This window comes from Hyalella azteca, unplaced genomic scaffold (assembly GCF_000764305.2).
Source record: "Hyalella azteca isolate HAZT.00-mixed unplaced genomic scaffold, Hazt_2.0.2 contig4222, whole genome shotgun sequence".
NCBI lineage: Eukaryota > Metazoa > Arthropoda > Malacostraca > Amphipoda > Hyalellidae > Hyalella > Hyalella azteca.
In genome coordinates, this window is record NW_025934443.1 from 93,697 (window position 1) to 110,112 (window position 16,416).

General features: G+C 35.8%; 1 protein-coding gene across 4 annotated transcripts in view; it reads left to right on the forward strand.

The window, feature by feature from the left end:
* The window catches only part of LOC108677608 (vascular endothelial growth factor receptor 1), a 68,856-nt gene extending 62,812 nt beyond the window's left edge, over window positions 1-6,044 (forward strand). For all 4 annotated transcript variants that reach the window (XM_018165855.2, XM_047879928.1, XM_047879927.1 and 1 more), the window contains exons 25-29: window positions 468-679; window positions 886-991; window positions 1,373-1,519; window positions 1,816-2,024; window positions 3,388-6,044. In XM_018165855.2, coding sequence (XP_018021344.1) covers window positions 468-679; window positions 886-991; window positions 1,373-1,519; window positions 1,816-2,024; window positions 3,388-3,652 — 939 coding nt within the window. In that variant the 3' untranslated portion in view covers window positions 3,653-6,044. The remainder of the gene's footprint in view (window positions 1-467; window positions 680-885; window positions 992-1,372; window positions 1,520-1,815; window positions 2,025-3,387) is intronic.
* The last annotated feature ends 10,372 nt before the right edge of the window (window positions 6,045-16,416 follow it).

Sequence of the window (16,416 nt, forward strand, 5' to 3'; positions counted from 1 at the left end):
CTTCAAGCGTTGGTCATAGGAGCTATTCAGCTTTAAACCTTGACTGTGTACGATATACGAAGATAATTTGCTGGCCTGAAGAAATGTTCTTTCTCTATAGCCTCATTAAATTAATATGAATATATCTTAACAGTAATACGCTGTTTTAAATCCCAGTTCAATGGAGACTTTACTTATATCACTTACGATTCAATAAGAATTTATTGTCACTTATGCTATTTGTTAATCAATTTTCGCACGTGAATATGTACTATGAATTGGAAAATTCTACAACTCATCCTGAAATATTTAACGCGCTTGATTGCAACGTCATTTGATAAATTACCGAAGTGCTGTAATTTTGTGTGATCAGGACCTGCTGCCTATGACTCGAAAAAGTCTAATACTCTTCGGGAACTCTTTAACGCGTTTGATTTCAACGTAATTGTATAACGCTTCCTAAATTACTAAAGTATTGTACTGATCAGGACCTGCTGCCCATCAAGTGGATGTCAATCGAGGCGATCAGAGACCGCATGTTCAGCACCCAGAGCGACATCTGGGCCTACGGCATCGTGCTGTGGGAGCTCTTCAGTCTGGGCATGGCTCCGTACCCCGGGGTGGATGTCAACCCCAAGTTCCTGAGCGACCTCGAGAACGGCATGAGGAACGCCAAGCCCAAATACAGCAACGGGATAATGTAAGGCTCATTTTCGCCAAGATAGCTTTGATAACTGTTAACTTCGGGTGAAATATTTCTGAGAAAAATGTCCACTACAGCTGAAAATGCCGTTTCACTCATACTATTTTACACCAACAGGCTCTGCAATTGTATTCATTACTCCGATTTTTAATGAGCCTCAACAACATGTCAATGTTAAGTAATAATAATGCTCCCCGCGGCAGATACGAGCTGATGGAGGACTGCTGGATCGCCGAGCCCAGCGACCGCCCGAGCTTCTCCGAGATCCTGGCTCGCCTCGACCACCTCCTGCACGACGACGTCCGCGAGGTGAGACGAGCCAAGCTCGCCGTGTGGCTGGGGATACGGACACGTGCTAGTGTGATTAGGATACTGTCATTATGTCTTACATCAATTCCTTCATCGCGCGCCTAACACTTGTGATAATTAGGGTTAACTGATTGTAACTATTCCATTTCTTCATCAGCTTACATTTTTTAATTACAATAATTCATTTCCGGTATCAGTCATTATAATGCAGGTTCCTCACCATGTTCTCGGATGACCGCTGTGGTGGTGCGTAGTTAATATTAGACTGTATACATACCTTGTCATTCTTTGTTACATAAACCTTGGTAATTCACATTTCTTCTTCTGAAAAAGTATCTAACATTTCACTTTAGTTTGTATCGCGTATGGTGATTTTTTCAGAACTTCGAGAAGCTGAACGAAGAATACGATCGCAGCAACCAGAACTACTTCGCTGGGCGGACGGACTACCTCAGCATGTTCTCTTCCCCAGACTTCAACAACTTACAGAAAGCGGAGAACGACGAGTGTCGATATTTCAATATGGAGGTTTGACTCAAATATTATTTTTTCTTTAGCGTCGAAAATACTTAGGCATCTTATTAGTGGCTTTAATTAGTCTCGCTTAAACAAATTTATATGTTTAAAGGATCCCGTTTCATTTCGAATACTTCGGCAAGATTGAACACTGAATAATATCATTATAAATAATATCGTCAGATTTTCCTACACTCGATGTTAGTTGTATAGCATAAGTGAACTATTTTCTTTACATTATTTCCAAATTACAGTCCCATTTCGCACAGAAAGTTCATATAATCATGAGCCTGCCCGCTTGTGTACAGGACATGACTGACCAAGAACGCCAGAAAGCCAGCGAGTATCTGAGTATGAGGAAGTCCTCGTACGCCGACCAGGGCGAAGTGCCGGGATATCTCAGCATGAAAACCTTCTCTGAGCATCATCCTTCTCCTCCTCCTCCTCCTCCTGCTACTGATCCCGTCGATATCTTCAGCCCCAACCCTCGGGACACTTCGCTACCCAATGGCAGCAGGTAGCACTGAAGCGCTATTCACTTGGCTAGCGTGAGGGCTTACTTCTAAACTTTTGGAACATGCTTTGTAGTCGTTACACATTGCCACCTTGTGAAAAATTCTTGATAATTACATTTATACTACATATATGCGAGTAACATGGTTTTGGGCTCTTAGATTTTACACGAGTTTCCCTATTCGTTTTGATGCCAATTGGCACTCGCCCCTCAAGTTCAGAGAGGCGAAGAGAGTTTAGTCGTTTATGAGTGCAGAAATTCTTGATCAGTGAGAGCATCGATTTCATGAGCCGTGTTTTCAGCAACAACCTTGATTGCTCTTTCAAAGCTAGAGATCTGTCTGAAATCTCTTTGTATTTAAAAACCAGCGAGTAACGTTCTCGTATTACAAGTTGGAATTAATTGCAATATGCAATATTAATATTGCAATATTAAGTATATAGCAATTATTTTGAATGCTTACTGTCGTATAATTAATCCTGGTTGAACGGTAATCATTCAAATAAATATTTACTGTTAAATGAAAGACATTGGACCACCAGGATATTTAAAATTACAGTTCAGGGAAATGTTCTCTAGTACTGTATATACTGTAGATTAATTTATACTAATGTCCATATACGTCATAAACAAATCTGCTTCTTTTATTCTCAAGTTTCCTTCACTCGTTTTGCGAAGTAGCAACATCTCTGCTAACATGATTAAATTAGCAATATTTTAAGCACATAAGCCCATGATCCTGTAGAAAATGTTTCCAAATTATATAATGAGCTTTGGGACCATTTCGCGCCAATTTACCCCACTTACTTAATAAAATATAATGTTATGCTTATGATCAAAATATGGTCAGATTCCTCCGCTATCAGACCTGAGAAGAAACCTAAAATTATTGCAAACTTCAAGAAAAAAAGTTAAAAGAAGCTAGCCAATTCAGTGTAGTTTTCTTTCTATGTATTTTCGATGTTTCAAGCATGTTCTAGATTATTCAATGTTTTCCGCTTCGTTTAGTACCATTTTCAGACTTGGGCATTGCACGTTCGGTTGTAATGTTTCTATTTTGAGCCGGTGTTCTTTTTAATTATACTTTCTGCATTGCATTCGATTTGTTATTTACTTTCAGACGTTTTGGTTTTTAATGACTGTCGGCAATGCATGTGCTCTATATTCTAAGTATTATTCCCGAGACGGTATTTGGGCTTAATCATTTTCATTTACTATAATATTCTTATTATTCCCATTCAAAATGTGCATTAAAAACTTTTTTTCCAGATTCATTTGCACGCCATTTGATTTTTCCACCGGCGAATTAAACGGTTCATTTGCATGAACTTAGTGATGTTTATTTTCTGTTTTATTTCTTTTTCAGGTTCACTTTTCACAGTTCAGATGACTTACCCCGGACAGAGATTCTCTATTCTCCCACTCCCTCTAGTGTTTCTTCTTGTTATGTGCCTTTACTGCAAACTCCTAGTCCGACCGATGGTTGTGAAATGGGCGAAGACAAATGTCACGGAGGTGATGATGAAGGGCAAGATATTAATACCCTTTTACCTATCCCTGAAGATGATTGTGTGACAAATGAAGATTCCTTTGCGACACCTAAGCCCGATTACTGTAACATGAGAGTCTAGACTATAGACGACAATAATGTCGGGTCATCTATATAGAGAGGACAAATAATCATTGGATTCTCTAAAAGCACAACTGCTGTAAATATAATAGCATTTCCGTAAGTATCGTCGTTGAGATTCAGTCTGATTCCGGTCATAATTGCAGATAATTTAGCACCGGCCAGATAATGATTTCGTACATTTGTTTCATTTTCTAATGCGTGTAAACTGAATTGGCTCGTGACATTTTTCATGCGATCAATTTGAAAGCTTTACTTGCTGGTTTTCGTCGCTGTTTCAGTAAAACATCATTCATGGCCTCGCGATGCGCTGCTAAAATTTTGTTACGTGACTCTGCACGAGTAATATTGCACCCTGAAGACCGTGGCACCCATGGTTGAATTAAGGGTTCCATGGTTTGAAAATCATAGAATAAGGGTTTTTTAATACATTCAACCATGGCGGCACCTACACGGCTCTGGAAGATTCAGGCGTCGCCAGATTGTGCCGCGCGTCCACCTCCTGCTCGTCAGGATAATTTGAGACTGAGCAGTGAGCGCAGAGTTTTTGATATATTAGATGATTATTTTAAACGGTAACTGTCTGCAAACTGGTTATGTCCGTGTTGAATATTGTCAAATTTGCGTGTATCTACAGAAGGAAAGATAACACAATCTTTATTTTCATCGATTACACACAACTTTCACTTTACTGTTTCCTCTTTAGTGCTATTTCTAAAGAAAGAGGCTCCTATTGTGAGCGGAGAAAGGTCAATGCATCGTGCCAACTGATTATCTGTTAGTACGATAGCGATAAACTTCTGCATTTCCGTGGAAAACGGCCTATCTGGCATATGCAAAATAGGATACATTTGATTACGCAGACAAATAAGTTTACGTGTTTTGACAAATTCACGTGTTTTCGTATTCTAAATGTTTGCTTTAGCTTCAACTACAGTTATTTTAGCAGAAACACATTGATAGGATGGTATTTTCATATATGTAAATGATTTTATGTTAATAGAGCATATGAACGAAATTCCGTAATAATGAACCTTATAATGATTAACAGCTAGATTTGACTCGTGTAATTGATGGAGTAAAAGCAATCAAATTTTCGATTCACCTCGAAAATTTGGCCAAAAAATTTATATCATTCTTCGTTCAACATTTTTATGATGATCGGAAGATAAGTTATAATTTATCGTATTTAATTAGATGTTCTCGACAGAATTGATGGCGGTAATAAATGATATTTTCGTGTTATTTTACACGTTTTTAAGCATAACCCGATAATATATCTTCCTCTGTATGCTTTCCTACATAATAAGTGACACTAATGAATGCTGACAATGCAATGTTTTAAACGAGTATTTTAAGTTGGCGCTTGTCGCAATTCTTTATATTCCATGACTAAATTTTTGCTAGAATTTCCCAAATTTCAGAAATTTCAATTGTAAATATATTGTACAGCGTATTTTTATTAGGACAATCGTTCGTTCCTTTGCTTCTATCTATTGATACTGGTGCATTAGTTTCAGGAACGCTTTAGCTTTGCATGTAATGTTAAGTAGTTCACATTCCAGCTTTGCGGCTGTTATCCATTTAATATTTTGTTTTGTATTTGGCCCGGCATTAATAAAAATATTGTTCACATATATAGTTATCGTAATTCCACCAAGTTTGAATTATTAACTTGGGTAGAACAGTAAGGAATTATCCCTCAACTATTTCACGTCGTTAATTCGGTGTACAAAATTACGGTCTCGATGTCATGTTTCAACCATTCTATATACGTAATTTCACTGGTATTTGCACCCAAAGGAACTTGATTTTCTGCAATTAATGAAATGTTTTTAAATGAATTTCTTGCTAAATTCAAAATTGCGAATTTATTACTGACGGTTTAAATCCAATGATTGAGAATTAATTAACCGCCTTCATATTCCATGAATAACGGTTGAGAAACATATTTTTTCGATAAATTTTTGCAAATCTTACTCCGACATCTCCCGGATTGCTCGATTTTAGTTTAAGTTTATGGAACTTTTTTAATAATTTTTAAAATTATGCTGCGTTGTTATTACAAAGCATTGAACTGACTAGAGCTAGTGGTTTTTAAATAAATAACTACGAAATTTTTAATCCTTTTGGTTCACAATTTGACAAATGCTGCACTTGTTATGGAATGCAAACGCACGGAATTAATTTTCCTGGTTCCCCCAAATTGTCACTTAAATGAATTGCTTGCGCATCTTGAGTGAGTTTTATATTTTGTTTAATCGAAACTATAATATTTTAGTTGTGTATTGTAAACTGTACAATAAAGCCTCTCGCATAAAAATTAATCTACGTTTTATAAATATTCTGTGTAGTGGTGTACGATATTTGGATGCATTAAACGCTGGATTAAATTACATATTTCAGTTTCCTTGGTGACTTTAATCAGTGGATATGGCATATGACAAATCTTGGTAACCGTTAAACGAGTGGAAGAACCAAGAGATAACCTCGGTTTTCTGTGAGCCAGGTCAAACTATATAAAAATAAGCATCATTCTATTTTTAAGTAAATACATTGAGGTCTATAGTAAAACGAATGCAGGTGGGCTGCGCTGGCTTGCAATTGATTATTGAACTGGTACGCGACACGGTTACTTCAGAAATTTCTGAAGATCTCGCTTAATTTATAACATGGTTTGTACTCTAATTTTTTCAGATCCTAATTAAATAAGAAGAAGGTATGTTGGCGTTCTCCGTACATTCGATTTGCATTTCGCAGTTGCATTGCAACACCATCAAGAAGTAAAAATTTTAGACAGTCCAATTAAAGTTTTCTTTCCGATTAGAAAAAAAACATAGAAAGCCAGTTCCGCTTTTCAGCTAGTACTAGCGTATCTTTGAACTCGCGTGTTCTTCATATGTTTAACGTGCCTTCAGTAATCCGTAATAATACAAGAGTGCTTTTATAAGCGCAATCGACGCTAGGTATCGATTCAGCTTTCTATGATTGTCAGTTTTATCCTAATATATTTTACAGGATCCTTTAATCTAAAATTATAATTGGAACATTATCGTTGTTCTCATCAACAATCTACTGTATATTTTGCAGGAGTACTGTTCAATGTTCATTGCCTTGATAGGTTTAGATTAGATAGAGTTGATGGGGTACAGTAGCTAGATATCTCGCAGATGAGATTAAGTTACAAATAAACGAAAGAAGTCCACCTGTTTAGCGAATAAGCTTGCTTAGTTGGTTTGGGCATCCAAAATTTGCGTGGGCCAACGAAAAAAATGTTTGCGATGATTTTATGAAGGCGTTTCCACAGTTAGGGTAACGTGGGGCAGCGCCCCCCCCCCCTTTTGTTAAACTAAATTTTTGATGAAGTTTTAATTGATACGAGGTGGTTCTTTGTTTTGTTTAAAGTTACAACTAATGAGGAATGTATGATGTGAATTAGACGCCAATAGAGTTATTCAATTTTTAATGAAACATTATTTTGTAAAAAGTGTCATAATGGGCCCATTGCCCCACCCCTGGGGCAATGGGCCCATGGGCTTTGGGACCTCTGGCCTCTTTACTACAATTGCGTATTTTCTGTTCAAAAATTATAAAGCAGCACTTTACAGTTCAAAATAAGATAAATGTAATGAAAAATATATTACAGTCATTCATTTAGTAACAACATAAAAAATCATATCCTTAACACGAAAAAAATATATTCTTTGCTTAAAAAATCTATCACTGACGTGAAAAAAATATTTCCTTGACATAAAAATATATATCCTTGACTTGAAAAATATAGCCTTGCTTTAAAAAATTCATTCTTGACATGAAAAAATGTATCCTTGACAAGAAAAAATATATTTACTTGATCAGAAAAAAACTTCGTTGCAGTTTCGTCCATAATCCAGATATTATGTGCAGGGAATTAGTACTTAATCGTGATATCAGCCAACACCATAGAAACTCATCCACTTTTGGCTCATTGGTGTTGGCTGAAATCAACAAGGCATGAGTCAAGTTGGCAAGGCATGAGTCAATAACTCGATACGGGGTCATAAATACGCATAACCAGAAACTAGAGCCTGCTGCCTTGAGGCGGCAAATAAAAAAATCATACAATACGAAAGTGTAATTTGTAATTCACAAAGCTAGTCATAGTTTTGAAAAGCTCATTGACACAAATCTAATGATATAAAACACAAGTCTTCACCGAGGGGTATTGAGCCCACCATGGGCGCTTTGCCCCGTGACTCGCGTGGGCCTGTTTTCCCACTAGGTATTATTTCAATTTATATCGTGTGAACATTTTATATTAAAAGCTAATAGTCTAAACTTGAACTCAAAACTGTCCCTATAAATAATCCTTTTAAAATATAATTCACAGTAGTTTTAAAAGCTTCACATACAGTTATCGAAAACAATTTAATTTAGCAGCAAAAAAATTTTATCTGGGCTAAAACAGTTATTCACAAATAACTTGATAACGCAAACTCTTAGCAAAACGTAAATCCATACACTTCATCCCAGTGAAACTGTGGACCGGCGGGAGAGAACACGGACCAATATCTGCCATACTTAGCGAGAAACCCGCTATGGGCCCATGACCCGCAGTGGTCCCTTTGCCCCATGTTACCCTAAATAGTGCCTCGTCTCCTCCATTCGACTAGTAATATGGTGATTTATACTTGCAGATATGTAACTTCTATGGGCATGTATATTCATGAGAATGCTCGTTCAAGTCCAATTGTCTGTTCTTTAATAAAGTATGATTAATCAAGTCCCACTTTACAATTATATACCTCGTCCATTTGGAGTAGTGCATGGATTAATCATGGACACACGCTCGAATCTCATCTTAAATTCAGTTGTTTTTCCAGTAGCTATGCTTCTGCCACTTATCCATACAAAATTGATTGCCAAACTGTATAAAATATATTTAATTCCGAAACGAAATACAAAGCTAAGAAACATCTAATATTTTCGTTTTTATTTTTTTTATTAGGGTGAGTGGTGACATGCCTGTTAGATGAATTCTGAATTCACTTGTGAATAACCAAGACGGATGTGTGAGATAATTCCTTCACTCTATTATAGGTTTAATGGACACAAATATCTCAAACTGATCAGGCATGTTCAGTTTTGCATTTTTTCTTTCATTTGCAGTATCTTAGTGAAAACTGTGATTGTTCAACGCATCTTAGTGAATATTTTCAGCACAATCACAATACATCATTGTGTTTTTAATGAATAATAGGTCCCATGCATTCATCAGTTGATTTTTAGACTTTATTGACCCCCGAGCCATCTAAATTGGAGCCTATGAATTGAAGTCCATTCATCTCAATCAACTGAACCTGAACAAATTTATACATTTTCCTAGCATAAAAACCTAAAAGTCAAAAACTAATATCAATGAATTTTAAGCTCATCATACGGGGCTCGAAAGTCCATAGATTCACGGTCACAATGTCACCGTTATGAACACATTATGCAGTCACTTAGCCTACCGAGCGCACATATTACGAGATCAATGGTTCAAAATGAGAAGCCTTCTCAGTTAATTAGAGAACATGCTGGAAAAATGGCCGATTTCTTTCATAGAGCAAAAAAACTTTAAAATGAATTAAGTCTGCAAGGGCTGTCCGAGACGCCTAATTAAAACCTCCACAGGTGATCCGTCACATTCACGAAACGCAGTTTTTGCCCGCGTAGAGAAAACGCTGCTTTCTTGATGAAAAAATTATTTTGTAGTGCATTTACTTGAGAATTTACTTTAGTCTGTTTGATGGTTAATTAATTTTTAGAGCCAAGGTTTTATTATAGGTAAAATTTGTGTTAATCCATAATTAGAATAAATTAAATCGATTCATTACTCATTTATCGTCTTGATCTTTTAGAGGTAATTTTATGAGTACGAAAAAACACATTTCTGAACAACTTTGGTTTGATTACCTATTAAATATTAGATGCTTTTATGATTCATTCCGGAAAAATATATATGGTAAGGGAAGTGTCATGGGTCCCTTGCAACAAATGCCGTCACGAAGATAATATCTTATTTCTGTGGTAATATTAAAACAAATCAATTGATTATGTTTTGATTATTAAAATGATGATAGATGTTTGATATCAAACATAGCTGGAAACTAAAATATTATGTATTAAATAAAGCTGTCAGAAAACGAGAAGATTCATCCAGCGGAGAAAAAACATTTATAAAGAACTAAATTTCAGCGAACCCACTTATTAAGTTAACAATTATATTATTTTCAGTAGAACAATAACTCCTTAACAAAGTAAAATAGGTTGGAAATCTTGCACCTACAAAACGACAACTATCGCCATACTGAAGTTGTAAATTAGGAGCGAAAAACGTTGCCTCTTCGAGGAGTAATTCTTTAGGAAACATAGAACTTCTCAATAAACAGTTGCGTTATTAGAACGCCTTCAAACTGTTAAAATGTTCTTACTTTTTCTACGTAGGAAGTTTCCTCAATTAAACTATTTGTTAACTCTAAAAAATCGTTATGATTCCTGTCATAACCTACAAATATTGAAGAACCGTATCTAAAACATACAATTATTTATTTTGCGCAATTGCTGAGGTAGCCTCGATAAATTTGCGACGTATTTTATAGCAAATTAACGTTATTATTTGCAACACACTTGCCTTCGTGCAGCATTTAATCTACTCACCAACTCGTATCTTTTCCCACCTATATATAGCGAATAGGTTTTCTGTTTTCTGTTTAAACTTCATCTCTTTTTATCCTCTCGTGTCTTTTTTAGCCACTTGTAACGTGCCCTCGAAGTTCGATCTGAACGAGACGCCACGACAATCTCTTCGTGGAATAATAATAATAGTTTAATAAATACGATAACTGCTATGGGAAAGTCTGACAATTATTTTAGTTAATCAATTAATTGACTTATTTTCTCATCTTCATCCTCGAGAATAACGTTTACTCGGCAGAGACGAAGAAACCCTACAGGAGCACGGCATCTGCGTCTTGTACGCGAACCACAAGTTGTGAACGATGGAAATTATGGCCGTCTCGGGAGACTCAGATGAATTAATGTGTCTGCAACTTACGATCGTCTGATGAGCACATTACGGTTCCCTCAGAAAATTTAGCCTTAAAATTCACATGGGAAAACCGATTTTCTGGAAGTCATAGAGGATTCATAAGACTCTTGCTTTAAGTTTTAATGATTAGACTTGTAAGAAAATAATTTGTATGTCTTTTCCGTCTCAATTTTTATGAACTTGCTTTATATAACTTCCCCACGTTATTCATTATAAGTTATAGCCAGAACTTACATGTGGCAATAAACCTATGATCATTGACAAATTTTATTAGTTCGTGTTACGTTTGACCGCACAGATTTCAACATTACAAGAAATCAAGAAATAACAAAAAAAATCAGTGGAGCATATCGGCATATAAAATAATTGATACAAAATAGACTAATGGAAAAAGTCGCAAGCACAATTGTATATTTTTATTCAATTATGTTTCAAAGTTAAAGAAGATACGTGAATATGTCACGGGCATCATAAGGAGAAACTTTATAATTATTTGTTCGATATCCGACATTAATAATCTGCAGTTCAATTTAAAATTTTACGCGTTAAAGATTTTATCTAGGAATTTTTTTTCAATTGAGAGTATTTGAGACATTATATAACAGCCGGGACTAGGCCGATCAGCCATATGGACATTGGACAGAGTCGCACTTTTTATAGTTACCAATAATATTTTTTCGCTCTCAGAACGCGCTTTATTTATAAATTAAATTAATAAAAATAGTTGAACTCAAGCCATGTTTCTTATTGTGATCCGAAGGTCATTCCTGACACTGTTTTTGGCGTCATATTGTAGTGTTAGACATTAAGACATCTTAATACTTATATTCAAAGCCCACTTTGTTATTCATTTTCACTGCATTAAAATCTCAGTTCCAGTCTCTTTCATTTGCAATCCTGTTGGTTTACTGTGTGGGTAATGACTGGCACTTACCACACAATATAACAGAATTGCAGTCTTTGTTGTGGTTTCGTTTTCGGTATTGAGAAGTTCTTGTAACCTCACTGAGTTTCGGCGTAACTTACAACTTAACTTCCGTCAATGATCTTTCAAGAATTTCAACTTATGACTGAATGCTGATGTGACAAGGGCCATCTGCTCTTTTGCAGGAGAAAGGCGATTGGTCCAAATAGCAACATTGGTCCCAAATCTCCATGAACAAAATATTTAACCAAACAACACTCAATATAGAAGTACAAACATTATTTATCTCACAATTTAGCTTCTTTTGATGTATAGTATGACGAAAAGACTAGCAGTGACCAGCATCAGGCCGAGTTGGGGTGTCTTGATGATCTCAACAGAGAAAAGACGTATAGTCAATGTTTCTTGGAACCTCAACCTGTTATTATACCCTATATGATATATCGCAAAACAAACTAATTTGCTTCAGAAGTGTACGGCAAGGAAATAGCAATCTTGCGCTATGATCACGGACATTTAATGTACATGTCTTCTTGAAATTAGTTATCAAAATGAAACACCTAAATGCGCCGGATTTAATCATCGGGACTTAGATTTGTGACGTTCTTTCTGAAGGTTCAAGTTTCCTCAATATCAATGCAGCAATTGTAATTTTTCTCATAGCTTACGCCTATTCCTACTGCTAATTTAAATAGTATTCATATTTTGATTCGATCAACGAAACTATGTTGCGTCTTTGCACAAGGAATATATTGCATACCTGAATAGACAATAACATAAAAAATTATTATTTCGATTTTCGTTTCCTGGGAATAACCACAAGTGCTCAGCGGGGGTCAGTTTGCAGGCCGGCAATACAAGTGCGGCGATAATTGCCTCATCAAGCAAACAAACCTCATTTTAATACTTCTGTGACTCTTGCACTCAAAGAAATAAGTGAGACTTTGTCCGAATAGCGACGCAATTATTGCGCTTATGTGGGTCATTTTGACCCGTTTAATCCCGGCAGAAGGGCGCATCAATGCTACGTCCGCTCTCTGCTGTACTGTGAGCAATAATTTGTCACAATTTAGACAATATGACTCAAACTTTTCAAAATATCATAAAAATTGTCATTAGGGATTTCCTATTCGTACAAGCTAAGTGAGTCAAATTAAAATTACTTATTATTATTTCCTTTAAAAAGTAAAGAACATAAAAAAAGCTTTGCACAATGTTCACTAGGCATTCCCTATTACTTTTCTTCAATTAAATATTATACCTTCAAGACAAAAATTCTGTACTTTTTCCGTACTTTTTTTTTCCAATTCTGTAATTTTTCAATATTATTATTCTTGTTCTCAAGCAAGAAGTTGGCGGGATTTCCTTGATTTGTCGAGCGCTTGACGTGATTCCTTCCCTCATCCCCCGCCTGCCGGTCCGCGGCACGGCGCCTCCGCAAAGCAGGTCCCATCAAGCGCCTTTTGTGCGGCGAGACGGGACGCAAATGAAGAAATCTGGGAACCTCGCAGCTGCTGACGAGCTTTCTTGCCGTGTCCTACTGCTGGATTAGTGCTTAATACACCTAAGCTAATATTAAACTAAAATCTTGGTCTTCACTTAGAAATAAAATAAGCTAGTCAGTTATTATTTTAAGCTATCTTGAAATATTTATGAACTAATTTGTTCCCGGTTAAAATTCGCTGTGAAATTTAGCATAGAAAGAAAAAAGACAGATTTATACATATCACTGTATAAATACAGTGATAAGGAATAAGATAGAAGAAAAAAAATTTGACAGAAAATTATTATCAATTTTTTAAATTCATATGTTATTAGATTTCTATTATCTTTCTGTCGTGAGATATCAGATCGTCTTCCTATTAAGATCGTTACTAAACTTGCCGTTTTTGAAGCTCGACTACAAATTATTTTTACCAGCAGCTCTATGTGTTGACCGAGATATGTGGCTTCTGATCCCGAATTCCGTTCCTATTTTCCACTCCGAAATAATATTATTCTAATTATATTTGCGTTTCTATTATATTAATTATAATGAGAGAAAAATCCGTTCAAACTCTCTGTTGACATAGTATTCGCAAATAATTCTTCTCTCAAACTTTGCATGAAAATTCAGAATTTTTAGAAGTAAATCCAATAAATAAAAAATTATTTTCGATGCCAGTAACCGATTTTTTATGCCCTTAATTTCAGATGCCGGTAATACTTCGATATCGCTTTATTTTCACAACGATAGACTTCAAACATACCCACAAGCACACTGACAAAGCAACAAACTTCCAAAAATGCTTCATAAATTCAGCAACGTTGCCATTTTGTTTTAAACATCTGACATCATCAAACAATGTCCGTCTTTGATACGATTTGAAAAAATCGACCTGAGGTCAGGTCGTTTAAAAACCTTTTCCTCATACTGAGGTCATCATTTTGTAGTTTTTATTCAATCATATACACGCTTTTTAGCGCATTTTCTCATTTATGGAAAAAATGCACTATTGTGCTCGCCATGTCCGTCCGTCCGTCTGTCTGTCTGTCCGTCTGTCTGTCCGTCTATCCGCGACCTCACGTTTTCGTCGACGAGAAAAGGCGCTCTTTGTCACTCACTGCAGTGAGTACTGAGTTATATTTTTTACGCCATGCCTCTGAACGATGACAACTTGCTACGCATGACGTCTGGTCGGGTGCGGATATACTTGGAGATGTTTTTATGTGTTTTAGGTGTATATTTTGCTGTGTATTGTGAACTGAATGAGAAGCATTTTCCTTCTTCCATTTGCCTTTCGAAATAATGTCTGATGTTATCAACGATGATGTATGTTGAATTTGATGAATCATTTAATGTCTTTATTGATATTACTTTGCAAATAAATTCGTTATTCGATTCTTTGAGATTGCTCCTGTTTTATAGTAGGTTGTCACACATAATTCTATAATAAATTATTATTGAAGCTTTTTATTTTCCAGAAATTATTTAGGAATTAACTATTTTAATGCTTCTTACTGTGGTGTAGAAAAAAATTGCTAAACTTCACATTTAATCGCTAAGAAAGATTGGTCATGGAACCGATTATTTGTTAGATAATAACTTCGTTTCGACATTAATAAATAACTTAACCTATTATGAATGACGATGAGCTGTATTAATTTAGGTGCATATGTTTTCTAGAACCATTGATGCAGATGAGCGAGCCAGTACCTAGCGACCCCGCGCGCCAGAGCCTTGTTAGTCTCGCCATGATTTATTGATGTTCTCTGATTAATGGCTGCCTTAAAAAGCACCTAAGGTGAACTCACGCCGCACCAAAAGAACCGTGACTCACCAGAAAAAATTTCCTCAAGAGCAAACAGAGCTTCTTTGAAGATTTTTGTGAAAATATTATTACAAAACAGATGCACATGGATTTGGTTTCTACTCAAATCTTTATAGGGTTCGAAATCAAGAGGCTAGTATATTTTTTTCAAGGTCGCTATATTGATCAAGTCAATTGTATTGGTTGAAGTTAGGTTGAAATCATAATTAAATCAAGTGAAAACTTCAGGAAAATGAAACTTTAGAAAAAATTCACGATTTATGTTTGTTTAAATACTAGGTTGAGGGTGACTGCAGGCTCGTAGAGGCGGTAGAGCAAGTAGCTCGGAAAAGAAAAATGACGAACTTTTCCTGAAAACACGGGCAATTTTCGTGGAATTTATTTTCGATCTAGCATCCAAAATAAGGACCTAAATCATTCGATTGCATTTTTCGCCAGTACTTTTTTACATACATATTCTATATGCTATGTTCAATTTTCAAATTATTTGCCTCAAATCGATTCATAGATCTGTTCAAATATAATAACTGTTAAGTTATCAAGGTTTAGAGACCGGAAATTGAAAGACCGTAAAATAGCGCAAGACTTTGATTTTCAACATATTGGTATTCTATGTGTATGGTTATGAGTTCAATATGAGTGTATCAATAAGTATTTTAAGTGCATATATTTTCATTTGAAATTTCAGGGATAATACCAGATTGACCTTGACTAACGTGATTGAAACTAACATTTCCCTGACATTTTGAAACGCACATTGACGAAGCATTATATAAACTAAAAGTAGTTTTTTCTGTATGGTGATGACACGGCATTTTTCGGAAATTTGCTTCATTCTTCTTGTGTAACAAAAATATCGATTTGCTTAATCTGAATGGGCGTGCAAAAGATGGTTTTCAATACGTACGAAAAAAATATACATTTCAATAGCCTGCTTTATGCATGTACGAAAAAATACGCGTTTAAAATAGCCTGCTTTACGCATGTACGAAAAAACATGCGTTTTAATTGTCTGCTCTCCGCATGTACGAAAAAAATGTGCGTTTAAATAGCCTGCTCTACGCATGTACGAAAAAGATGCATTTAATTGCCTGCTTTACGCATGTACGCAATGATATGCGTTTCAATAGCCTGCTTTACACATGTGCGAAAAAAAAGATGACCCTAGTGCAATGTCACCATGTGTAATATAGCCGGCCACCAAAGACTTAATTTGAAAATTATGTAAAAATTTTCTGTCTGCTGCAAACGTGCGAGCAGCTTTACCACCATCATGCCGTAATTTTGCATTTTAATATTTATGACATATATGCTCTTGAATTATCGTGACCAAACCGCAATTTTTCAAGGCCGAAAAAACGAATAATGAAGCGCAAATAAGCGAAGGATGAAGCTACAACAACAACAAGGATAGCCGTTTAAAAATGACGACTGAGTTTAATCATCAAAGTCACGAA